The sequence below is a fragment of the Anopheles gambiae genome, chromosome 3, assembly GCF_943734735.2.
Source record: "Anopheles gambiae chromosome 3, idAnoGambNW_F1_1, whole genome shotgun sequence".
In the NCBI taxonomy this organism is placed as follows: Eukaryota; Metazoa; Arthropoda; class Insecta; order Diptera; family Culicidae; genus Anopheles; species Anopheles gambiae.
In genome coordinates, this window is record NC_064602.1 from 21,408,002 (window position 1) to 21,435,527 (window position 27,526).

Sequence of the window (27,526 nt, forward strand, 5' to 3'; positions counted from 1 at the left end):
CCGTCCGTCCATCTAATGCTGTTTTCCCCCCCAAACAACCTGTGAGTGTATGTTTGTACCCGATGTAGTATCTGTGCTCGTTGCTTGTTTTTCTGGTGTGGTGACTTATAGAAAAACATTAACTTCGATGTCCAGAAAAGGGAACAAACAAACAAAAACACACACACACGAATGGATGACATTTCAACCGTGAGGAAGAGAGAAGCTCCACCAGCAATACTATTTTTATGATCTGCTGCAGCTCAGTGCTGCCCTTAGACTATGCTGTGTGTTGCACCTTTTTCTTGGATGCTGGTTGCGCTTTACGCTGTGGTTGCGCCGCTGGTGCACGACTCTACGACGATGTAAAAAAAAAAGCAAAACTCCAAACACAGTGCGACACATTCTGTCGACTGCAGTGTGCAGATGAGCATCGACAGAACCGACCTATGTTTTACATGCTGCCCGGTTTGTTACATGTTTGTTCGGGCAGCAGCACCTTTTACATTGCGAAAGAGCATGCTTTGCGCAAATTGAATTTCATGTTTGGAGCCTTCCACAGAGAAGCAAAGGTACACCAAACCGAAACTTAATATATTTTCTACCTTTTTTTGCCTTAATATAATGCTTTGCAGCATAATCTGGCGAGCGCAGAAAATCATTCACAAAATAAAAACTACCCACACGCGTGATATCCCACGAACTAATCATCTTCCCTTGCCCAACTTGTTTCGCCGGAAGTGCTTAAAATTCGGACGACTCAAACGAAACGAAGCGGTGGGGAATTCCGATTCAAACGTCACGGCGCTGGACCGATACGGGGCGTCTATCAACGAGCTGCCGACACCTCTCCCCTCTCCCCTTGAAAACCCGTGTCTCACCCAAGCGGCGGCAAACTTGTTCGTTGGTGTCGAAAAACAAGTCACCGTTTTGTTTCAGGCTTTTGAAGGTCGTAAGCGCACAACTCTTGACCATAGCGAAACTGCGGCCCGAGACAAGCCCCTTCCTTTGGGCTCGGCCTTTTCATTGTAATGATGGGGGGAGGGGGGAGGAGGGATGAACCGACGAAAAACAGCACCGAACCATTCACATAATTATGTGACTCATTTTTGTGCCTCCGCAGGTGAAGATCATTTTTCCAATCTTTTGAATCGGATAACGAATCGCTTCTTTTTTTTCTTCGTCTTCTACAGGGCAGATAGCACGCAAGCCTAAACCGAAACAAAGTGCATCATTCACTTCCTGTGCGTAACACAATCTGCGCCGCAATCGCACAAACTGAAGGTGATGGGAAGCGCTAATCTACGCACCACAACAAAGCACCTCCACAAGTCCCGTGATCGGAGATAAATCAACGTGGTACAACAAAACTGACTCCCTTTCACTATTCGTTCGTACACAGAGGCGGGGAGACGAACCCTTCTTCAAATCTTTAAAATCTTCCAAAAACGTCCGCCTTGTTGAAAGGTCCATCATTTGTCCAAATCGGTTGCCCACGCATGCTGTGCCGTCTTTTGGACCTTTGCCATCGATTGCAAATAGGATGTAGATACCCGTGCACCATTCCCATCAAACCTCAAGCGACTCATGCTGCCCAAAACCGACGAGGAAACAGGACCGAAAGATCGCTGAACAAACGCTGGAAATGCTAACAAGTACAAATTGCTCTCACTAGGACGCTAAATTCGTTGGAGCAACATTTCCGTTCGCTGGCGTTGTCTCCTTATTATTTCACCGACATTTGTCTGCATTGTGACACTTGCGCTATCGCACAAGAAAGGAGCGTACAACGCGTATCCACACACACACACACAGCCTCAAATATCACGGATTGGTTCAGCTACAGCAACAAAAAACCAAACCTTACAACAATGTTGGAGAGCCGCAGTACCGCCGACAAAAGTCGACAACGTGAATGGGAAGCACCGAGCAGTCCGAACGTGAGAGCTAAAAAAAAAACCACACAATCTTATCTATTTCGATACGCTCTTTCGGGCACTGTTTTGGTCACGATGGCCGGGGATGACGCAAACCAGCTGTGGCGCGTCGTCTGCGGTCTGCCCAGCTAGTACAGCCCAATGGAATTGGATTTTGGCTTTAGGAAGAAGGTGTGTGGTGTGGTGGAGCAGCGACCGAGAGAATGGAGTGAAGCAAAAAATTGGTCTCCCCCCCCCCTTGATTCCCCTCGCCCAACATCAAGATGGACCTTTTGCAGACACAAGATTATCGTACTCCACAGAGCGCAATGGCGATGAAAGAAAAAAAAACAATCAACATCGAGAACAAGACGAGAGTCAAGGCAAAAAAAAGCTCACAGGCAAAATCGAAACACTCTTTCATATCTTTGCTGCAAAGCCATGCTGCTGCTGCTGCGGGAAATGGAAGGGACGGCGAGGGAGAGAGTGAGAGCGCAAAAAAACCCCTCCAGATCCGAAAGATTGTTGATAAGCAGCAAAAGCTGGAAAACAGTCTGTCAGCGGGTCTGCCCCGGTGGTGCCAAGTGCCAAGAAAACAAAGGCTGCCCACCCGGGTCCGCCAACGAAAACGAAACGCCTCGAAGCGAAATCAAAAGACAGCAACGGCAGACGAGGCGACGAACCTCTCTCTCTCTCTCCCTTTGCGTGTGTTCTGCGTCATACACGTGCAAGGGCGTGTGAGTGTGTGTATGAGGGGCAGAGGAGTTTGAGGGGGAAAGAGCCGTCATCTTCTGGGCCGTCGTCGCACTATAAAATCACATCCATTTTCAACCACCACTATCGCGCCACGGTGGTGGTGTTATTATCAGCCATCATCGTCAACTTTTGTTGCCTGGGAGTCGCCGCGTATCGTTGGACACTTTCAATCAGTTCAGAGGAAGCAACGACGAAGAAACAGCAACGAAACGCACAGGAAAAGGAAGCGAACCATCCACCCATCCACCATGAATCTTTGGTACCGGTTGGCTCCTACCGCTTGCCCCACACACACCGCGTTGCTGCCCACCGCCATTGCATCCGGTCAGGAGGCTCAGTCTCAGCCGCGTGTACGACTCGTTTTTTTGCCGGAAAACACTATCAATGAATCGAGCCGAGCGAGTTCTACGGCGAAGAGACTGGAAGCCCGATTGCGTCAAAACGAATGAATTCGGAATGAAGCTTCGACCCTGAGATTTGGACACGGCAGAGGTACATGAGAGGCCATTACTAAGACTCCATAGGTAATGGGAAAACACAAACTACTGCTCTCATTATTTAACCGAATCACTGCAATATAGGCAATGAAGTCACTCCAGCCAGCGCAACAGTTAGATCTCAATGGCACAATCGTATTATAAAATCATGCTCTTTGTTTGTTTACTTTGTAAACCCGTCTAATGTGAAGCAGAAATCCGGTTTGGAGTTATCAAACACCACGACCAGACGCGCGACGTCTAGACGATAGCCGAATGTCTCAAACGAGCGAGACACAATCGACCAACATGTCGAAAAAAACGGTCACTGCGGGCCCCCCGGAGAGCGATTGACTGATCTGTAGACCGGGGGGAAAGAAGGCTATAAAATATTCGGTTCGTCTTATCGGCTTTATTGGCGCTTCGGTTTTGATGACGGATCCCAGCCTCCTCTTCGGCTTCGGCGCGAGCACTTTATTAGACGACGCTCGAGAAGTTCCCAAGAACTCGGTTCAACTATTTATCCGACGGTGCTTCCGAGAAGCGTCGGGAAAGCTTTATCTCCAGCAACGCGGCCGTTGGGATGCTGGTCAGCGACGGTGACAGTTGTTTGTCCGGCCAGAAAAGGCCAATAACCGGCAGCGTAGACGAGAGGGGAAAAAAACAACAATCCAATCATATGAATATGTACGAAGCTATAATCTGTTTGGGTGCGCGGGGTTTTGCGGGTTTTCGCAGAAGACTTATTTTAGAATTGGCCAATTCGAGAAGGTTTGGTTCGCCATTCTCCACAATTCAAATGGTTTGAATGCTCCAAAACATTAGTGAAATTTTATTCATACATACATGATTGTGTGTGTGTTGCCTCCTTACGACAAATGTGAAAGTACAATAATAAATTCAGAGTACCCCACCAATACTCCTTACGGGTTGAATTACTCTCCACCCTTACTTTTTCTTCTGCAAGTTTGCAACCGTCGTCTCCTCGGCTTTCATTTGCCTCTTTAAGAGCCTACTTCCTGGCCCAAGCTTACCAACACATCAATCCTCCGAGTCTCCGATAAACAATATCATCCCGACAGGGCGATACATTTGCTTGCGCCGTTCAAACCCCTTTGGGCTCGTTCCAATCAACGGGGACCCATCAAACCGTCGTTCCGGCTTCCAGTGAATAACCGTGCCGCGCCCCACCACACTTGGACGGAAATGATTGAATTCTTAAGAAGAAAAAAAACTTCCAATCAAATCATGTCTAATCAAATTAAACTCGGTGACTCGGTCCATTTATTGTCAGCGCTCAACGACAAACAGTGGGCTTCAACGAACGCTCGAGCTTTCCTGCAAGCGCTGTTCCCCAAGTGCTTACCGAAGCTGCTGCTACCAGCGCACCGGGAAAGAGAAAGACAGACAAGAAAAGGCGTGCTGGAATGTTATCTACCTACCGTGCGGAGCCAAATAGCTACGATTGTGTGGAACGGAAATGGTGTGGGGGACAACTTTTCTATCCCGAACCAACTCCAGTCTCTCTTTCTCTCGTTCTCATCATCCCGCGCTGTAATCAACTCAATACTTTTATCCTGCCACACATGCGAGTTACTCATACGAGAAGTCTCAGGTAAGATGATAAATACATTAACAAAGCCTTACCTTGGCAGCACTGTGTTAAGCAACTGTTTCCGCGCACAAATAAGACATTTATCGGATCGAATCTTTCGCTTTTTCCTCCCCTCCGCTCCACAGCTAGTACTTTCCTCCCCTGGGTGGAGTGCTTTCCACCCGCTGTCGTCTTTCTTTTAGCCCGTACAAACACAGATGAAAAGATTTATTATGTTTTTCAACTTTAGGCTCTCGCCCGTCTCGGCGGCGGCACGAAGACGGCGGTTACACAAATGTGGATCGAAGCGAAAATAGCGTAGGCGTGAAATCCCCCCGCCGTACGTAGGTTGACAGGCGTCCCAGGCGTTTGCTTCCTCTCCAGCCTTCCGCGCCGCTGATTATCGGAAGCGAGTGTGCTGGGGAGCTTGCGATGCTTGCGTATGATTTACATTAGATGAATTATGCTGCGCCCGTCTACTTAGCACGCACACGCAGCGCAATGGTTGACGGTTTGCGTGTGGGTGCTATGGGAAGAAAGCTTCATCAATTGGCAAGAAGATTATCGTACGCATGGATTATCATTAATAAATGTTTGACCGTCGTGTCATTAGGAGGACAGTTGCGTAGGAGGCGAACCTCCCGGGTACAGGAAAGGATAAAAATAAATGTATTATTTTTCGATGCTCATCGATTGCTTATTACACGTCTTTGGAATCATTCTGCAAACTTCAATAATCAATGGAAATTTTTGTTGTGGCTATTACTTCAATATTAGTAACAACAAATATACAAAAACATAAAATGTACTGTACATGCAAAATGTAAAATGTACATAAATGCTACTAGTGCCTTAAAATATGGTAAAAATAATACTAAAATAAATAAAAAATCTGCGCTCAAAAAGCTTCAAACATCATTCGCCAAAACCGGACCTTGCCGACATTCGCACACACATGCTTCTATTAGATTAGTTTTATTACTCGACCGGCGTGGCTCGTTCCGCCGCACCCAGTCGCACTCGAGCGGTGGGAGTGGTGGACACCCCCTCCGGGCCTCAAGGTTTCGCTTCCACACAACACTCACGCGATAGCAAAACGCACGGCCGAGATACACAGTGCCCCTCTCTCTCTCGTGGCATTCGCGATCAATCGGCACATGTGGTTGGATAGTTTGCGCGATAAGCAATAGTAAGGTTGAGCTGTGTTTTTTTTTCTCTTCTTTCTTAAAGTACCAAAGCAACATACCGCCAAACGCCGCTCTGTCCCACCGGCCATCAAACTCCCTTCCCCCCGGTGCTGGAATCGAACAAGGAAGCCGCTGGAAACGCTCACACACCAACACGTGCGCCGGGCAGCTGTGTGGTGAGCACAGTGGAGGTGAGCTAATCGTTCGTCTCCGTCGTTTCTGGTGCGTCACCCAGCGGTCTTAGCACTACCACCGCCACCACCACCCTCGATGCTGACCGATAGCGTCAATCAAGGCACGCACAAATACACAGTCAGCCACAAACCACAATCAAATGGGACCGGCCGTATCCGTGTAGTACATTCACTTCACCAGCGTTTCGCACAAGGGCCCCAATGAGTGATGTTATGAAATTGAGCACTGCGGAACACAGTGTGCGTCAGAAAAAGTCACACCGTCTCGACTGTATGCGGAATGTATTACTAGTATCTGTTATCGTGTATCCATTATACAAACCGGATAATAATTAAGAGATAATTGGGTGGCAGTATAAGTTAGACTCACTTTGCAAGGTGACGTTACTTAAAATTAGGATTTATATTGGAACACTCCATCCATTTTTGGACAAAAGTTAATCACAAACAAAGGCAATTCTTCATGTAAAGTCCTGTAGATAATAAACAAGAATTACGACTGAAAAATCACAGAAATTTAAAGCACCCTTTTGCTGTAAAATAATATTAAAGATGAACGCCGGAAGAAATTCACAGCAAGCAGAAAAACCGACTTTGCACCGTGATGCTCGCGAAAGGCTGATTCATGGGGAAGAGGAGCAATTTGCCCGAACCAACCAGCCAGCAGCAGCAGCCTGGCTGATGACTGATAGTGCGTCATTTTGCTCATCCCGCAGCCGCCTCCTCCCCCCCACGCCTTCCAGCGGCTGATAAACGCGATTTTCGATAAATCACGCACACAAGGAACCGGTTTCCGGATGGCCCGGGGAGTGAGGCCGCCAGACAAACACGATGATGACGGGCTCTAATCAATAACAATCGATAATTATTAGGAGCAGCCGCGTAGGCGAATCTGCTCGAGAGGAAGGGATCCGATAAAGTAATGTAAGACGACGCTAAAGCGATGCTAAACGTTTCCGTAGATGTGGAGGGTTGAGTTGGTTTAAAATCAGACGTGGGCATCAAGTATTCCGTATACCGAGCGGTGGATGTGTATTCGCGCGATTCACTTCAGAGGAGCTCCGAGAAAACTCCGATAACTACGAGACCAGCCAAGGGTACGGATCGAAACTATCAGTATCAGTTGAATTCGATGGTTCCATTTTTAGCATTTCTGGAAATTTATATCTTTTCCCCGAACGCTTTGCTGCAAATCATTAAATGAACTCATTTTGAGGATTTAAGTCGTAAAAAGAAGCAACCAGCAAAGCAAAAACCACGAAAACCAGTCAACAACGAAGCAAAGCACGTAACTAAAATGTAACCATTCTGAAGCAAACATTGAAAATGGCCAATATTTTTACGATACTAACCGAACAAACCGCACCAAAGCGCAACACAGACCATCGGTCAGGAAATTGTTTCGGCAGGAAGTATGCCATTTATCATGCATTTACTTATCAGTTTTTGACATTTACGAGCGTCCCCCACCAGCGGCCGTGATCCCCACAGAGCCCCTCCTTCCCAACGAAAACATCCTACACCACGTTCACAACCGCATCCAAGGAAACACACCACCATCCATTTCGGTACCGCAAATTTTGGAGCAACCAAATCTACCCCGACTCACCACCGCGAACAGCCTCACCACCCGGAGGGTATCAACTGACCGGTCGGATGTCTGTCTGATCTTTCGTTCCCACAAAGCGGCCGAGCTCCCAAAAATGCACACCAACTAAGTCCGTACACGACCGATCAGCAGCAGCGATCCGTACACGTTGCCTGTTCGATGTTACCAATGATGAGGTTTGCACGGAGGAACCCAAAAAAACACAATCCCCTTGTTGGGATGAAGAGAATGAAGAAGCAAAAATAAGAGGAACGTTATCACGCATAAAGGTGCTTCCACCTTTTTCAATCCGAGAGACGTGATCGTGGGTTCTGCAAAGATAATGGTGTATAGCAAATACAGGAGAGAGAGCAGGAAATACATCATGCGCTGCATGCTGAAATTTGATCTTTTCCCTTTCAAATGCACGGTAGTAGTGGAGAATGAGCACAGGCAAAAAACGTGCAACCCCTTCTACATCTCTCAAGCGGACCACCAGCAACTATTTGGTTCGGGTTTTACTTGACCCGTCCGGGCTTATCAGGTAACTGAGCGGAGAAAACACAAAGGTGTGCAAATCCCGCGCGCGCTCATTTAAGTCCCCAGTCATCGGCTACCTGACGACGAACCCCGGGCTTGTCGGATTCGCTTCAGGTGCGCGCGTACAAATAAGCCCCGTCCTCCGGCAAACAGGTCGGAAGGGAAATTTCACGGAAGGATTGACAACAACCCGGTTGAAATGATTGTGCGTGTCTAGCGGACCTGCCAGCCATGCGGAGATCGGCAAACGAGTGTCCTTTTTTGTGCAAATTTTTTGTCGATTTGGATTGCAATCCGTACCGAAATGCCATGCAAAGTAACGGGTGCACCCTCAGAACCTACCTGAAGAAAAGAGCTAGTCTCACAGCCAAGCACACAAAGAACTCCGCGACTGCTCCTGGAGTGTCCGAAATCCGAAAGTGGTAGAACGGTCTCTCCGGGCACCGGGCAGGGGCAGACCCCTTTACGAGATATAACCGGTTGTGCCCGTGTGTTGATAATGGTTTATGTTGGGAAGTTTGAGCGTTTGCACAGAACTCCTAAAGGTCAGCAGCAGGCCAACCCAGTTTGCTGCCGGATAAGGTTCGGCGCGCATGAGCACCGGATCTACATGCGCTTTTGGAAAGTCCGTTACGCGCCTCACCTTAAAGTCACATCCAAGAGCGGGGTTTGTTTTCGGCAGCAGTTATCTCTTTTGAAATGTTGCACGCTTGGTGAACTTTAAGTCGCATTTGATATGGAAGTGGCAAGACCTCTTGCTTGGTGTTATTTATTGAATGAGTTCCTGGTAAGCGCTTAAGTGAAATTATCATCATAGAATAATACTGCGGCAAGTTTAAGGACTTTGTTGATAGAAACTCGACCTTACAGTTATGATTTTTTTTTTTTTCAAAATCCATCAAGAGCTTAACAAATGTGTTTGTAAACTGAAAGCCTCTTTTCAATGCGAGGGAAATATTCATCAACTGGTTTTTTTTAATGTTCCATGTAAACTTGTCAGTTCCATGACGACATATTGGATGGAAAATTGTGTACAACCAATCATGCATCTCAAAATCTTTTTGGTGTTCAATTTTCTGCTTCAAAACAGTTGTAAAACCTGCTTGAAAAGATGTTGATGGCCAGACAATTTGATTTGACGCGTAATTCTACCTTGAGCGTTGACATAATTTACATGACATCCGTTGAAATCTTCAAACATTACAACATTGCAACTCTTCATCATAATGATACTGCCATTTTTAAGAATTCTGTGAACAGTGATTTCAAATCGCCAACTGTATACAGCCCATTAAAACGATACATATTATTTCATGTTCATCCCTTTTTCATCATCAGTTTGGATTTCATTTGAATGCTATCACGACAAACTTTCATCCATCATTCCATAACAGCGAAGTAGCCAAAGAAGAAATCCCACCCGGAGGGCGAAAGCCCACGAACAAAACAACAACAAAAACTCGATCGTCGCGCCACCGATTTGCGGTCGGTGTACGGTTCGCTGCACAAAGAGCTCAGCCCGAAACCAACCCAAAACCCTACCCAACTACCTTCTCCCTACCCATACATACGCCAACGATCGGCGGAAGGGATGTTGGCAGGGGGGAGGGATAGTCGTGCCGGCTCACTAGTCATGCCTTGGTAATTTGTAATAGGTTTCAGTGCTAATTTCCAGCCCATTGCCGTTGGGGCGGGCAATGTCAACCCGGTGGCGGGCAGCCATGGCAGCCCAACGAAATGACGTTCCGTGACGACAACAAAGAGGAGTAGTACGGCGGTCCATGATGGCGGGCGGCACGTACCGTAACCTCAAACGTAAACGACCAAATATCACAGCAGCAACAACGGATCGACAAATTCGGCCCGCCGGAGAAACGCAAAAAGCAGCAAAAGCGTAACTGTGGCTGACGACCAGACCAGACGATCGGATCACAACAAATCCAGCGTGTCTCGACCCATAGCCAAACATTGCACATTTGCCCAGGACGAGTGGGAGAGAGAAGAAGGTAGGGTAAAAATGAAGTTGTGAGTCATGCGCAATCGATCAGATTTGCATCGGCGTGTCCTCCTCCTCCTCGGCCGGTCTTGCGCTGAGCTCACTCCTCTAATTACAAGACTTGCACCGGTACCGGTTTCAACTCGGAAGCGCCATATAAAACGGGTCAACCACCACGTACGTATAAATAAACCGTTCGGGCTTCCCCTCTCTCTCTCTCTTTCTGAGGTTGAGACAACTCGTGACGTCCTGCGTCAGAGATCGCTTGGCTGCGTGGGAGTCAAAAATAAGCGCCCCATAAAACACTGCATTACTAAAGAACCTCGGCGGGAGATTTTCCCCAGCCGGAGAAAGGAAGCCGTTGCAAGCAAAATCCTGCAAAACTAGCGCACCACCAACGATGCCCAGTCAGTGCAGATTCAGTCACAACTCGAACGATTTCTTGCGGACGAAACTACGTCCCAAGACATTATCGCGCTTTTTGTGCTAGGAACCGAGGACGGCAAACGGTGTAAGTAACCGACCAAAACCGGTAAGCTTCTTCAGCTGTCTTGCTTCCTACACACTTTGACACTGTACTTGCTGGGGGGCAAATAAATTACACACTTGAGAAATGGAATGAACTTAGAAGATTTATGTACCACCACTGGAAGTAGACGCTATGGAAGTTCGCTCCATATCGAAAACCCCTCACGATGGCCATACACACGCGCTTGGGTTGCTGAAATTGCCGTACATTACCCATTGCCGCGAAGTGTTTGTGATCGTAATTGATTAGAAAAGTTTCCCACTCCCGACCGTTGTCGGTGAATTGCCGCGCTTGCAACGAGATACTTGGCGACGGCGAGAGAAAGTTGCAGCACCAGAGACAGAGACAGAGAGAGGATCCGGGAGTAGACCCTGGTAGTACATTTCGGAAGCTAGACATCCGTCCAGGGACTTACTTTTCAAGAGCGCAACAGTCGTGTAGGAGGAGAGAGCTGCCGGAGTTAGTCAAACAACAGCAGCAAACGCTTCCGTCTGTTTACGCTTCAGCTTGGCAAATTCAACAAAGTGTCAGCCATCCGTCAGGTTAGACAGTCAACGTTATCTGCCGCATAATAGCGGGCTGTACCTCGGCACAGTTTCAACACCCCGATCGCCGTAATGCCCGATCCCTTCTGCTTTTTTGCGTACCCTTCACCCCCACGCGCCACACTCCCATGACACACGGTTTTTGCGTGTCTATCGCGTTACAGACAGACGGACGAGGCAAGACCACCGACGGGAGCGACTTTCGGGGAGGTGGCAATGTGATATCAGGAGAAAGTCCCACGGCATGATTGCGCGACGCCACCGCACCAGAATGGTGAGTGACAGCGGTTAGCTGGCGGACATTGCCGGGCGAACAGATTAAAGTAACCAACTAGTAAGAGATTAATAAGTGAGTACAGTTTGAAAGTTTTGTGCCGTCGCGCCATCGCCTCCGTCCTGTTTTGCTTCCCCCAATCGTCATCTGCACGATTCTTGAAGAAAGGAACGTCCATTGGCAACGGGGTCCATCGTGCGCCAGAAGCAACAGAAAGATGGGAAATCTTGCACGAACGATCGCAACTTTGAAGTCATCCGTACGGATTAGAACGTTATGAATATAAATAACCAGATGATGATAATGATGATGACGCAGTAGAAGGAAAACTACCCAACTTCCTGCCAACACAAACTCTGTTTCTCCCCGTCGAGATGGCCCATCGCTAAAACCCATAAATACCCCCGCCGTTAGCGCGAGATAAGGAAAATGATGTCAATATTTTGCCAATTTGGCTCTCCATCCGGAACCAACGACATCACCGTGCGCCCTGTGCACGACATTGCTTGTGCAATATCTCGTCTGTGTGTAGAAGCGAAACAAGTGACCATCATCATTATGTGGGATGTGTAAGTTTCTGTTTGTTTTTTCATTTGGATGTCCCGTTTTGAAGTCCACCAAGATAAAACTATTTTCCCCGTATTTATCTTTTTTTTTTTTCTTCTTTTGGTGAACATTCTGGCAAACATTGCAACGTCCAAACGAAGCAGAAGATCCTATTCCGATGCGATGGTCTATTTTTAACCTCCGCAAAACGTCAACATCCTCCCGCGGATTGACCTCCTCGTCCTCTGTTTTGTCCGCCTCCACAGCTATCCAAACTAATCAGCCAACAAGTCAATCGCCAAACGATGGCCAACCATCGCAGCTCGTCCGTGCGATTTGCCAAGACAGATCTCGGCCGGCAAAGAGTAGAATGAGCGGGAAACACTGCACACTGCATAATACATATCTACATGCTGCTGCTGCTGCAGCTCTGCAATGCAAACGACGTACTAGAGAACACTCGCCATACTGGATAAGGGCCGATCCATCCACAAAAAGCCCTGGCAAATCCCGTGCAGTGACCTGGTTTTGCTCCTCCGGCCTGTTATACACCACATCGTAGTGGATGCGAAATGGCCAACTGAAGGGGTAGCACTCGGAGCACTCGACGTGGACGTGCACCAGCAACGGCAGCAGCAGCGCATGATGTATGCCAGCTGTTGGCACTTCTTCGGCGTTTGCATCGCGATGCATTTTGCACCGATGGTTGTAACTTCAAAGTAAGGCGCGGAAACTGACCATTGAAGTGTGTGGCCCGACCATATCGTGCCTACACCGTGTACCAACTCTCTCAAGGCAAGTCACAAAATCTGATTCGCAAACGTGTGTGTACACTCTGGCGCAGACGGGTTGACTGACGGATTGATTCGAGAGCAACGGAACATCAGCGGAGGTTCCATTTTGTGCCGCATCCTGGTTATGTGCCATTGGGGGTCGTTGCGCACATGATGCATCATGGCCGGTAAGATGTAATGAGCGACAGCGCGAGATCAAATACGGATGAATCCACAAACAAACGCTCACAGGGGCACAGATGCGGCTGTACACAACGATAGGACGTAACAACTGCAACGAAAAAACGGTCCAATTCCGATGCAGCGCTAAAGTCGATCGCGAAACGGTGCACTTTTGGAAAGTTAGGATCGGCCAGGGCAACTCCGACTGCCAGATGGCCTATTCCGAGAACGCCCAATCGACCAACACGGCTCTCCATGTCGGTTCCGGAAGGGGCTCAGAGAAGGGATTCAGTAAACAGCACTTAGCACACAGTGCTACGACACACAGTGTGATTCGGGATGCTTTCAACAGAGCTAAGGATGCGACGTATAAAACATTCCGGGAATAAAAACCGACGCACAAGCAGTTCAACGGGAAATTCAGCCCCCCGGAAGGACATGAATTGGATAAACAATTCTGCACGTCCTGCTTGCGCTTTTACATTCCTCGCTTGTTGTTTGGGGGCCAAAAATACAAAACAAAACAACGAAGGCACCATAAGCTGCTACGTTGAGTGCAGTTTTTTTCTGCACTGTCCCATGCCCGCAGCAAACATGATGTATGGTGTCATTTGGGGTGGACACCTAGGCAGCACGTGGCATACGAACACGATCCATCGTCGGCTATGACACGTTGAATGTGGGGTTTCGCATCGTTTCGATTTTTGCACTTTTCTCCTCTAAACACTCTCACTCAACCCGCGTGAACTCCAAGCAGCAACGAAAAATTTCGCTAAACGAACTTTTACCCCCGTCGTCCTGTACTGCTAGAGGTTGAGTGCAAAAATGAACTAAAAATGACAAAATCCCTTCGCTGGTGTGCTCGTTCGGGAGAGCATATACTTTTTATCACCATGTTCTTTCATGTAAATGATTTGCCGGCACGGAACTGGCAGTTTATTTGCCGTCGTCGTGCCAGCTAGATCGCTATTCTCGCGCGCTTCTTGGTGCGGCAGCCCTAGAACGGCGAACGCTTGTGCTCGGTTTTGGGAGCCAATTTTCATCAATCACTGTACTACCAGCCAACAAATCGGTGTACGTATGTGCCTTCCATTTTCAGAATCTCTTATGTGTGTTTTGTGTGCCCAAATGGAAACGTCGGGCAAAAAGACGCCATACTGCAACACTGTTCAAATCGGGGGGTTTCTGACATTCTGAATGAATGCCTAAAGGTATTGGAAATGCGACAAAAATGTCAATCGTGTCACACAAGTAAAAGCGTTCTGAAGAAGGAAAAATTGGTTCCTTCAGTAGATTTGTATCGCTATTTGGCACCACACATTGCGCATGTTGTACATTCTCTCCCCAACGTTATTTTGAAATGACGTTTGTAAAACTGTAATTCATCAGCGTTTGGAACCTTTTGAAATGATTGAATGCCTCCATCCTATATCCAAGATTCGCGAACCATGAGGAACCATGTAAAAGAAATCTATTTCCCAATATAAAAATCAGGACAACTTCCAAACAACCCCAGACAGGTTCCTACAAAACAAAGTAAAAACTACTAACCTTAATTGAAAGACACGTCCATATCCGCTTCGGAAGATCTGGATACATGTGGCCGGCACTGAATACGTCGTCATCCTCGTAGTCGTCATCTTCGTCACTGTTGCCGCTGCCGCTGTTGCCACTGTGATTCCCATCGCCACCGTTCGCTGCGACGACCACCGGAAGGGCACTTGCTTCGCCACCGTCCTTTCTTTGCTCATCCTTGGAGGATGATGCTTCAACGCCTCCGCCACCACCGCCATCTACACCACCACCACCACCACCGCCGCCACCGTCCATCATTTCCGAATCATTCGTTACGTGCGGTGGAGCGGCACCATCTGGCTGACTGCCGGCCCCGACGACCACCTCCTCGTCATCCTCTGTGCAGACAATCTCCACATTGCACTCTACGATCGGGAGCTGCTGCTGTTCCATCAGCTCGTGCTCGGGCACTTGCTGCTGCTGCTGCTGCTGGTCCTGGCCATTTGCTGGCGAATGACGATGGCGCCCGTTCGATTGACCGCCATGATGATGCTGCTCCGCGCGAAAGGTGACCGTCGCCTCGGGCAGATCGCACTCCCGAACCGTCGTCAGGCACAGTCGGCACAGGCTGTGGAACTTTGCCGGTACGTTCGACATATTTGTGGATATGAATGGGGCTGTTAAAGGCGGGTATTTATATTTTTACAATGAAGGATGGGTTTGCCGGAACCCGGAATCCTACGAGCCGAAAGCTGTTCTGCTTCCGTTGCTTTGCGTTCGGCCAATTCTTTAGGACACTACTACAATGCGCTTGGCCCGTCTAGGGTAATGCTGCGGTTGCTGGTGCTGGAGCCGCGCTCGATACCGACTGCGGATGTTAACCTTGCACCCTCGGGACACATATATATGCGTGGATTTGCCTGTATCCTTTTTGCGGCTTACTTCCGCAAGCTCACTCACTCGCTTTCTTACAGGCTTTACCACCACAAGCCTTTTCACACACAAGACAACGACACTTGCACTTGGCTTTTGCTTCTGATTCGCTTTTTTTTTTGTTGCGTAAACTGAATTCAAAACATTATCACGCACCGCCCAATTGTTGGGGTGATAGGGCGGCTGGCGGTAAATATACAAAATGCAAACAACGGAAGAAGTAAAATAACGCAAATACACGCACACGCACACTAAAACACACACGAACTTCCACTAACAAATACGTGCGCGAGCGCGCACACACACGTAACACTAACAGAACCGAAGGGACATTCACAGCATACGTCGCTGTTAAACGGAAACATTTGCAGAAGGAAGAAGAACAAAAACTGAAACACTCTCACTCGCTTCGTCTAGCGCACGCACTCAACACTCTGTTTTGCACCGCATTGGCATGCCTGCGTACGTTGTCGGTATCGTTTGGGTGTAGTAGATCTATGCTAGTGAGTGAGGGTGGGGTGAGCTCGTGAGTATGTTGAATTCTAGTATTTTTTGCTGTAAAATATAAAAACAAAGCGTTGTATGCACCGAGATAAGTGGTAAAGAAGGGAAAAATGCAAAAAAAAAAACAACAACAGAATACAGTTTGTTTTCATAGCCCATACACAAGGCCCATGTAAGATGAAGTGGTTACGTGTGGGTGTATGAGTATGTTTAGAGTGAAGTTTGATGTAAATGTCAGTGATAATAATCGGATAGATTGCCGACAGCAGCGCTGGCTGGCTGGTACTACAGCTGGGCAACATAAACAGACGCAGAAGAGCACAAATACGCCGCATTTTACTCTCTCCCACACTTGCTTCCCGCGCACACTGTAACCCCTTTTTTATCGGTTAATGAACGCGTAAACATTTCACCCGAAGGCAATAAACCATTTCGACAGCGAACCGGCACATCCTAGACAAGGATTTTATCATCCCCACACATACACACATACACACTGTGATCAATGTTGCCTGGAGGCAATCATTTCTAGCACACTTTGGCACATCTTTTGCACATCGCAGCCCTCAACAACAACAATAAACACACACTCGGCACATATACACACACACTCTGTACTATCCTGGGTGGCTTTTAGTCGATCTACACACCACATTCTGCTTTGCGATACCGTATCTCATGTGAATTGGTGTCCGTCTGTGTCTGTGTGTGTGCTGTCTGTTTGTGTGCGTTTATGTGGTGTAAAAGTAAAGTGACTGTACAATCGACACGGATTTAATTAAATTTGCTACAACATCTCTCTCGTAAAGCGGCAGCCCCACCTCCCAACGTCATTAGGGGATCGTGAAAGTGAGTGTTGTTTAATTGTGGCCGGACCGGAGGAAATTGAACACACACGGGAGCGGGAGGGAAAGCAGCCCGGGGCGTAAGTAAGACGCATTTGCTGTGCCAATACGTTCTGATGAGGTTTTGCTGCACTGGGAGGAAGGAAGAGCGCTGTGTGTTTATCAAAATTTAATTCATCGAGTGCGCTTTGTTGATTGAGCTGCTCCACCACCATGATTGAGGGCATATCTATCTGTAGGCGTATGGATGAGCGATCTGGAAGGAGAAAGAGATAGATAAAGCGGATTAGTTTCTTATTGCGTCGAACATCCATCACGAGATATTTTAATTAGATTGGGAAATTAAAGAATGTTGTGGCGCATTCCGTTGAAAACGATTATGTGCATAGGTTTTTTTTGGGAACGGAAACAAAATGGTACCACTGTACAGGACATCTCATTCCAACTTGGACAGAAGAATGCTTTATCGGCTGTTTATAGAATTTAACTACTTCTTCTAATGTAACAAATGTCAAGAAGATCTAAAAATGTCTTCAATTGGAAAAAAAGTTATAATTTTTCTAAAATATGTCTCTCACATATTAGACATAAATGATTATAAAACAATTATTCTTATATATCACTGGATACTTCACATCATTCTGGCGTACAACAGCATTGTGTTAATCAAAACTTTTTCCAAAAGTTCTTTCACAAATTAATGGAACGTTTCATGCAGCATTTTGTTTTCTCTCCCGAAGGAAATGGAACATGAGGTAAATATAATTTTAATTCATAACATGCTACACTCGACAGTATCCTCCCACTCTCCTTGTCCCATATTCATTTCCTCACTATCACTCGGACCACAAATCGTACCACATTCCGTGACAAAAGCTGTAGATGTGTAGGACCGCCGTGCGAGTACGTGCGTTTATTTTATTGTTATTACGTTTTTCGCCTCAGTGTGCGCTCCTCCGCTTGGCTGGTTCTCCATTTTACCCAAAACCCTCCAGTATATCCTAACCATTACCGGCACACCATCAACAACATACCCGGAGCACATACCCACACACACACACACGCCACCGGTGAGAAGTAATCGGCGGCCCCCACACCACCGAAAGCAGCATTTAAAAATCCAATCCAATGACTTGCGCGCGAGCCGTCTCACGCGGTACATTTAGACGTTGTTCTCGTCGTCGCCGGCCTTTACCGAGCTTCTTTTGCATTCCTTCCTTCTTGAAGTCGCTGCCGTCGACCAAATACACCTCCCGTAACCGTCAGCGCCGTTCCATCGGACCCGGCAGCAGTGTATGTGTGTGTGCAAGGGTGTGTTTTTTTCTCCTCCTACACCCCCAACCCAATTCACCCCCAAACATCCGCACGACTCATTTGTTGTTAGCTTAAGGCTTAAAGCGATGTACGATGGTTATGAGAATGCCGCACCGCCCGAGTGGTGCTTATCCTCTCGTTCATCGTTCGGTTGTGTGTCGCCCTGCAGCCACTCACTACACCCTTTCTCTTGCCCCCCTCTCAAAACCTGAAACCCTTTCCCTCTAAGCGTGTGGTGGGGGAGATATCGAGGTTCGATCCAAAACGCGCCGTCTGTTCGAGAGCGCGATCCTGAGGTTCACCACAAAACAGTTTGGAGGCTCCAACGAACGGGGCCAAAACAAAAAAAAAACAAGGCAACCATTTCCCTTTTGCCTCATAAAGGACGCGGAAACGGCGACAACACACAACTTTGCAAAAGAACCACACCAAACCAACTGCCATACAGCGGCAACAACAGGCAAGAAAACCTTCCAAAACCTTGTATCTGGCTAGTATATAGCTTTTGTTGCGGAACAGTTGGCATCCGTCGCGCGATTATGGATCTTTTTCTGTTTTCTTTTTTTGTTCCAACCGCTTCCCCCACCTCTCCGCTGCGCTTCACCGAGAAAGAAAACCCGACTCCTTAACAGATGACGTTCGCATTCGCATGAGGGGGGAAAACGGAAAACGCGCAAATAATAAGAAAACGACGGCGGCATCCAAATCCCCTCCCCACCGGTACATACATCCAACAGCAGCAACAACAACATCAACAACAAGACAGCGAAATATGTTTCGATACAATGTCATTCATTAATTCTTCCGCCACAGCCGGCACCAAACGAGGAAGACGATCCTAATCGGGGGGAAGGAAGTCATCAATACGACGAACTTCTGATTCAGTGTTATAATTTGTTGGCCTAAAATGAGAGTTGAACACACCTCCTCCTACTGTGCTAGCATAATGTGGCGACAATAGTGACTCGTTTATTGCCCCTGTCTATGTCCTCCGGGACACGTGGTGTTCTTATCAACAGGAGGCATCGATTACGAATCTTATAAATGGCACGTGCACCATCACCATGATATATTGTTTCATCAAAGATAGAAAAATATATTTATTCAATTCAATACGTTCATATCTAAATCTTTAAAAACGAGACAGTATGAACTATGTAGTGGAATCAAAATCAAAAGCAACTGGTAGCTAAAAAATAAAAGCATTCTTTAAAGACTCAAAACTTGATGATTTTAGGGACATATTTCTTTCAATACTTTTGAAACTATTCCTTTAAAACTGTAGTCGTAGTATCATGATGAATGTGCTAATTGCTCCAATAAAACCTTTTATCCCCGGTAGCACTAATACTTGCAGCACAGTTCATGTGCCACACAAATACCGTCCACCTAAATGGTAGTTTTTGCTGTTGTTGTTGTTGCAAAACATAACACACACACACACTCACACAAACGCTATCGTCCTTGAAAGCAAAGGCCCAAAAGAGGGAGAAAAAAGTAGACAGCAGAACATAAAAACCATTCTTATCATCTGATCACACATCGATGCCAGGCCAGCCAGCAGGCACGGCAGCATGAGCGCCTTGCACGGAGAGAGACCCTTTTTTATTTTGGGATTCTACTATTCCAGGTAGGATATAGAGGCAACGACAGCGGCAGCAACCGAACCGAAAAGTAGGAAAGAAGGTGAACTAATTCCCCCCGCTTAATGCCCAAGACCTTTGAAATACTTTGACAAGGCTATGCCCGGGGAACGAAGCGATTCTTCCCTTCTCTCTCTCTTTCTTCTCGTTCTCGTTGCCCGTTTTCTCACCTCCTCCGTTCGGTGTTTTTTGTTCCATTATCATCTCTTATTCACTGCACTGTTCTGTGTTGTTCTTGGTTTCCGCTTTACATTTTCCACCAGGATTCCGATACCAGACAGATTTCTCGGCTCTAAAGTTCCTGCTCACAGTGACGACGTGTGCTGGTGGAAGTGGCTATGTGCGGAGCTGCACCCTCTTACTGTTATCGTACGGGGCTTTTGTGTCTCTAAAACACAGTGACACGGGCAACCGTGCACATGCACAGTGATGGCTGAATGCATGCCCACACACACACACACACACAACGCCATTATCGTGCTCTATAAATAGGGATATACGATACTCACACAGTGCGGTACAATAGAGGAAAAAACAATGGCCGCCTTCCTCGGCACACCGGGCACGTTTTATGACTTCCGAGGCATAGCAGCAACCAGCAGCGGCGGCACGCGGTTCGATTTCAAACAATTCGATCGCGACCACTTTTCCAACTCTCGAGAGAGGAAGAGAGATACTACTTTCGGTACGTCATTACACGATGTGATAATTAAACTCTCGCAATTAAACGTAATTCACTTGGAATGATTAGAAGGGGGCACTACAGGGCTGATGATAACAGCATCAGCAGTGACATTCCGTTACGTAGCCGCGCACTCGTTGCACACGCCATATTGATCGTTGAACGGTGTATTACACAAACATTGATATCGTGCACCAATCACCGCACACACGCCACACAAAAGATAAAATCGATCACACTCACGTCACGGGTGCGCACGATCGCCAATGTTAGCGACATCAACACACAACACAAAACTCCCCCACATTTATTTACCTCGAATTAGCATCACACTGTATAGCACCTTTTGCATACACAAAACACCCTCTTTTGTTGCAGAGCTGAAGCTGATAATGTTTTACCGAAGCGCTTCAGCGATGGCAGCCCCCGAACGCACAAAATAACAATAAAACAATAGAACGCACCAGCACGGCTGCGAAAGGTGATCTCTGCCGTACAGATCGATAGAGAGAGAGAGAGAGATGGAGGAAGATATCCGAGAGCGCACTCTGAACGCGCAAGAACACGGGGTAAAGGTACAAACAACACCAACACCACCGGGCGACCGGTTTCGACAAACTGAACCGTGCACGCCGCGCGCCATATCACCGAGAGGGTGGTTTTTGTTGTCTTCCCTTCCCTCGGCACGGAAAATGCGTGCTCACACAACCACCACTACCATCACCAACCACACACATACACCGATGTGCGAGAGCTCGCTCTCTACGCTCTCTGATATCGCGCCCCGCTTGCTGTTGAGGTATACATCTAGCTTACCAACACACACCGGGAGGGGTTGGAGGGTACAGTGATATCACAAATCCAAAAGGAACGTGCTGAGAAAAACTCAAGACAATCGAGAGAGTGAGAGATCAAGGTGGAATCGAGAGAAAGAACAGGCGCGCACACACAGACACAAGACTTAAGGGATGATTGTGCGCGTTGGAAGGAGCGGTCCGATGATCTTCTCGCTCTCGCTTCCCGCTCCTTCGCGCACGAGATCGGTACCTTTAAGCTGGGGCCGCACATGGCCTGGCAACCCCTGGACAGGCGCACAGCAGTGCCGAATGCCGCCATCATCCGTCATCCGTCATCCGTCGTTCGTCAGGCCCTCTCTGCTGCCAGGACGGGTGTTGGTGATCGCCTCCCTGCTGCTGCAGGGCTTGTGCAGGGCGCGCTTAATCTACTGCCACCACATACACACACACACGCTTTTACGCTTCGATCTCCAATCCCCACTCCTTGCCGCCGGTTGTGCGTTGCCTTCATGCGGTTAGAGGCTGCTGCGCTCTGGGTCCGCGCTAAAAATAATATCCCAACCGCGGCGCGCGCTACGATCGTTATCGGTCGGTGCAGTAGTACGCAGCATGCTCGCGAGAAAGGTTGGATATGATACGTGAAGACCAGAAAAAAACAACAACAACCCACACACACACCAGAGAAGGTCCTCCTTCGCCGTTTGTTGAGCGCGTCTTTGTGTTACGCTCTCACTTTCCGCATGCCATGGAAAGGGTTTTTTTAAGTTAAAACGCTAAAAAAGGGAGCTGTTCAAACAAGACGCAAAGGGAAAGCCTTATCGGATGACGGTGGTAGGGGAGAGGGCGTGGAAGGACAGTAAAAATAAACTACAAAAAAGCCCCCACCCGTGGGTAAAACAACGTCTGTAGCACCATTGTGCTTGCACCAGTACTGTTTACAAAACAACCCATCTGTTAAAACGAGCGCGAGATGTTGCATCTCTCTAAACTATCTATTCTCTCTCCCTCACACACACACACACACACACAGACACACACCAAGATACAAGAGCGATCAGTGTACGGAACATTCTGCTGCACCCATGCCTTAATGCATTCATATCCACGAACTGCACGTACTGCAACTGCTCGATATGCAACCGTGTCGTTGTCTCGAGTGCGCCGCTACTTAACCTCATAAAGTAAAACGTCGAATCACCAACACAAGCATCCCAGCGCGCCCGCACTGAAAGAGCCAAAACAGAAGACATCAATTGATAAAACCGGGTGAAACTCCTTTCCCCCCTCGGGGCTCCGAGGTGATCTCACGTAAATAAAAGAGGAACGAAAAAAACTGCAATCCTGTGCTGCACTCTAACACATATACACCTATATCTGTATCTGATGCTACGCTAAGGGGTTCTGGGGTGGTGTATCATGCAGGGCCAACGGCTACACTCCTACTCACACACGCCTACGCACCGAGCCGTAGTTGCAGTTGCACGAAAGAGGCACAACGGCGACGAAGAATAAGGCTAATAATAACATCAGCAGCAGGAGCATTGCTACGAGCACGGAGCAATTGGTAGCTGCTGCGCTGCGCTGCAGTCGATGCAGTGCACGATGCAGTAAAGTGCACCGCACCGAAGAAGGAAGTTGAGAAAACGAACGAAACGAAAGAAATAATAAAACAAAACTCGGCCGCTCTCTCTCTCACACACACTGGATGCTCTTGGAAGTGGAAAATCTCGACTGTGTAGGGAATTCGTTACTTGCCTTCAAGACTGGATGTATATTTTTCCCTCCCGCTACCCGAAAGCTCTACTGGGTATGTGGTCCAGAAGGTGAAAAGAAACATGCATAACCCATATCACTGCAATAGACCACCGACCTATACAATCCTACACTCCTGTAAATGAAAGCAACATCAAAAGGACTTTAATTTTAAGCACGCCAACCACACCACGGTGGTTTCAGCAATCTTGATTACATCAAGAAGATGCAAAAAAAAACGCCGCTCCCGAACCCAAATCATACTTGCATGTCTTCAAAGACTTGGCGGACCATTAAATCGGACAGGAAGAAAGCCTCACCGATGAAAGACGAATGTTGCAAAAGAGGGGGGGGGGCAATAAACAGAAGAACTAAATGAATGCGAAGTGTCTTCTGAATGGCGAGCGGACCACACAACCGTACGTCGCACGGCGACGATGGACGATAGCAAAAGGGGTCATAGACACGGCAGAGGACGTTCTTCGTATCATACGTTAGGCGGGCAGAGGGTATGCGAAAGAGAACAAAACAACAACAACAACAAGGAAAACTAAACGACAGATTCCAGATGCAACTCTTCACATCCTTTGCACAACAAACATGTATACACAGCGAAGAGCAGACCTCTGGTGTGTCTGCTGGATGTGTTCGTGTATATGGATGTTTCGCCAACTAAACCTTAAAAGAAACGGAGTCTAGTGTCTAGCGGGCCTTTCAACGTCACAGCCCCATTAAACTGTCGCTATCGTTGTAGCACGTTGCAGATGAGTGACCTTACCACCCCTCCAGGGTCGGGGTGAAGGGTGAGCAGTGCGCCTTACTTCAAGGTTGGCTCACACAGATTTATATGCTACGATAAGATCAAACGATGAGTTGTATGTCATGTTGATAAATGGAGGTTGAGCGATTTAATCGTGACGATTGTAACCAGAAGCAGCTGCTCAGGCAAACACTTCCTAAGGTCCATGTCCGCAAGGCAATCAGCAGCAGTATCGTTCACCCGGAATATGTTTTTGGGTTTCAGAGTGCAATAAACACCGAACGAACATTGTGACAAGTTTAATGAGACACTATTACTGGTCGCTCTTATCAACAGATCGCAATATTCCTTCTAATCAAAATTTCGTAAACATTACCAAAAAAAACAATAACAGCATCAACCGAAGTCAGTCATAGCGGTACATAATTTATTCAAACTTCAGCAAGACCAACAAAGTCTCGGACGTAATTGTCAATCGATAAATGGGATCAGCCTCACAGCTTCACATCACGGTGTGACTTTTCACAGCTTATCCCGGCGGGTCGTCTCCCCCGTGGAGACGAGTTGGTCAACTCCAAAAACCGACAGCAGTAATAAAGAAACTCCCCACCGCCCCCAAACAACAACACCAATCCCGTCTTCGGAACCAACTCAATACTCGTCGGTATGGTCGGGGTCACAACGCGCAGCGTGTTTCGCGTCCCGAGCAAGAGAACCCGTCGTGGCCAAATACGCTCGGGACAGGTAAGTGACTTTGCGCTCGGAAGACCTTCGGACGTCTTTTGCAATCATGCGCCATTCCTTCTTACCATGTCCTGCCACACTTGCGTGCGTGTGTGTGTCTGTGTATCTCCAAGAACTCAGGGACCAGTATCTCCTCCCACACGGCTGTTGAATACGACGGCACACCATCGGGAGACCGAAGACCTCCCGTTCCGGAATACATACGCTTCGGCACCATGTCTCGCCCATACATGGGAAGAACGGGAGGCTGGCTACATTATCAGTTCAGCCAGAGTCAAAAACACTGTACAAAACTTCATGTAAATCAGACGAGCAGCCGACATCAGCAACTCCCGGGAGTTGGCCTGGAAGTCACACACTAATGAATGTGACTTGGATTCCTTCCTGCTGGTGTAAGCTTTGTACCATCATTTGGTTCTTTTGGCTGCTGAGCTGTGCCCGAACCGACGTCTTGAGCAGCAAACATTCCCCGTTGGAATTAATGTTATGCTGCTGCTGTTGCTCGCTGCCAAATCGGCCGCGTCCCTAGGCTATGTCACTGCGATACCAGGAAACCCTTCCACAGTTCTTCCGTCCGATAACTTACTACACAAAAGAAATCAGGAATAGAAATTGTTCTACTCCACGAGTAGATAACTCCAGAAACCCCATTCCCATTCCTTACCGACGAAGGTGATCGAAACCGGAGATGCTGCAACAAACAAAGGCAAACGACACAACTTGACCAGCAACAAAAAAAACTTGTACTTCTCCCTGTTTGACATCTGCTTTCCCAATTTTCTTAACCTTCAGCCAAGGGTAACAGAAGGGGAAAACAACTTTACACAGTACGTACCAACCAAGAGGCTTGCACACCAATACTGCTATTACCAAGTCCTCTCTCTCTGTCTGTCTCTGTCTGTCTCTCTCTCTCTCTCTGTTTCTTTCTCTCTCTCTCTGTCTCTCTCTCTCTCTCTCTCTCTCTTTAATTCTCTTTCTTCCTCTCCCACTGTAAAGTACCGTAATGTTGTTGAATGATTTTTCGTTCATTCCAACACTCCTCCCGGTTATTGCTGTTTGTGCGAAAAGCTCCTGATAGATCCTGCCAAACCAGCCAAAAATAGAGCCTTCCGAATCTTTCTTTCTCGTTCCTCCCCAGGCGATACCACACTCCATTGCCACATCTCTTTGTGCAGCAATTTCTGCTCAGGAAACTTCACTGTAGTACCACAACCACAGGCACATACATACATCGTCGTTTCCGTACAATAGAAGACAGGACCTTTTTCCGTGCCACAGTATTCGGTTTAATCCCTGGGTACCTTCCAGTATCGTATGCCATTTGTCTTACCGGAGCTGTACACAGGTATAATATTTACCGCTTCTCCTTTTGCCAGCTTACACACACACAAGCCTTCCAGAGGGCAGGCAGAACTGCTGGGACAAAGCCTATCCGATGTAGATGGATTGGCAGTACTGAAGGGCTGAAATAATGGAAAGCAAAATAATCTAACCACCAGCAGCAGCAGCAGCAGCAAGCAGCACCAGGAGCATCTTCCACGTGGTCACACTCCCAACCTTTTTACTCTCAACGTCGCTCTTAGGTTCAGAAATCTTATTTACTTCTCCTGCACCTTCCTTTCCTGCAGCTCCTTCATTGTTCTGCGGTGGTTTGTTGGGTGTGCGCCTGACAAACGCCGTTTATTGATATTGCTATCGGAACGAATTGAAACCGTACACCGCAAGACCTAAACAAGACATCCCGAATGCCCGCACTGGGTAGTGAGCGCCCCTGCCACACATCGAGAGATGGTTGCGATGGGTAAATGGATCTTTATTGGATCGTCTCCCGGAAGGTGCAGCAGCAGCGGCGCACAGAAGAAGAGCATGAATTAGGTTAAAAACAACCCAATGTCGGTGGAGGTATAGTCTGTTTTTTGCTTCTCTAGACAATAGTGGCAAATTCGTTCAATGTATTTAGACGCAAAAACCCCACACGGAGCAGCATGGGCTTAGGGAGAGTGAAGCGTACAGCCATTAAGATTTAGGATGTCAAGAATTGAGCCCACCGTCCGATTGCCTTTTGCTGGGCTTACATTACGCTTTCATGTGGACCTTTTGTTTTGTTTTTCTAGGATCAATATCCAAACCGGAAACCTTAAAACGACACGTCCACTCATCCGACTAGGAGCTACGAGGCTCCATAACCTCCGGAGACACATTACCCCAGTGTTTATGCCCAAGCTTCCGGGCAAAACGAATGCCTTCCTACTAGGCACGGGTCTTCTAAACAGCAATATCCCACACCATTAACGTAAAAACGGGACGGAGAAGAGGAATTTGGGCTGTCCAATTCGCAAAAAAAACGCGCCCCAGTTACACCATTAAAACAAATGGGCCCTCTTAGTGGCGCACTCTCCATTGAAAAGCTCGAATCAGATATCAACCCATTTAGACGATACGCAAACACAACAAAAACCGGAACGGCACGACCAGTGTGTAGCACAAAAACATTAGCCTATCTTTGTGTGGGTGTCCAAAATCAACATTGCAAAATGCGAACAAAACACACCCAGAGTGTTGCAATCATTCAAGACAACCTCCAACTCCTTTACCGCACACCGAAATTGCTCAAAAAGAGACAAACAAGGTTCTACCCCGGGAGAGGAAACTTTGCCGACCATCCAGAGTTCACCCCTCCCCCCAAAATCGAAGGTTAATTTTAAATGGGCCGAAGACTCTTCCTGGAGCAGCGGGTGACAGAGCTCATTAAATTTTCACGATAAAGACGGCACTTTACTTGCGCCCAAATGCGTACAGGGGAAAACCGTCGTTATGTGGGGGTGCGTGTGTTTCTTGTGACCGGTTTGGGCTCCATTCTTAAAGTTGCTTTCGTTCGTTTTTGGCTCGGTAGGTTTCCACCCACATGACGACCACAGAATCGACTGGAGTTTGGTGCGCAAACGATGTGCAGCGGTCGAT

At 47.7% G+C, this 27,526-nt stretch overlaps 1 protein-coding gene across 11 annotated transcripts in view; it reads right to left on the reverse strand.

Annotated features, from left to right (window-relative positions):
• Positions 1-27,526, reverse strand: part of LOC4578253 (GATA zinc finger domain-containing protein 16) — a 242,353-nt gene that overhangs the window by 196,000 nt on the left and 18,827 nt on the right. For 5 of the 11 annotated variants that reach the window (XM_061654085.1, XM_061654086.1, XM_061654096.1 and 2 more), the window contains exon 2: positions 14,628-16,079. In XM_061654085.1, coding sequence (XP_061510069.1) covers positions 14,628-15,248 — 621 coding nt within the window. In that variant the 5' untranslated portion in view covers positions 15,249-16,079. The other 6 variants (XM_061654092.1, XM_061654094.1, XM_061654091.1 and 3 more) reach the window with 5 other exon arrangements.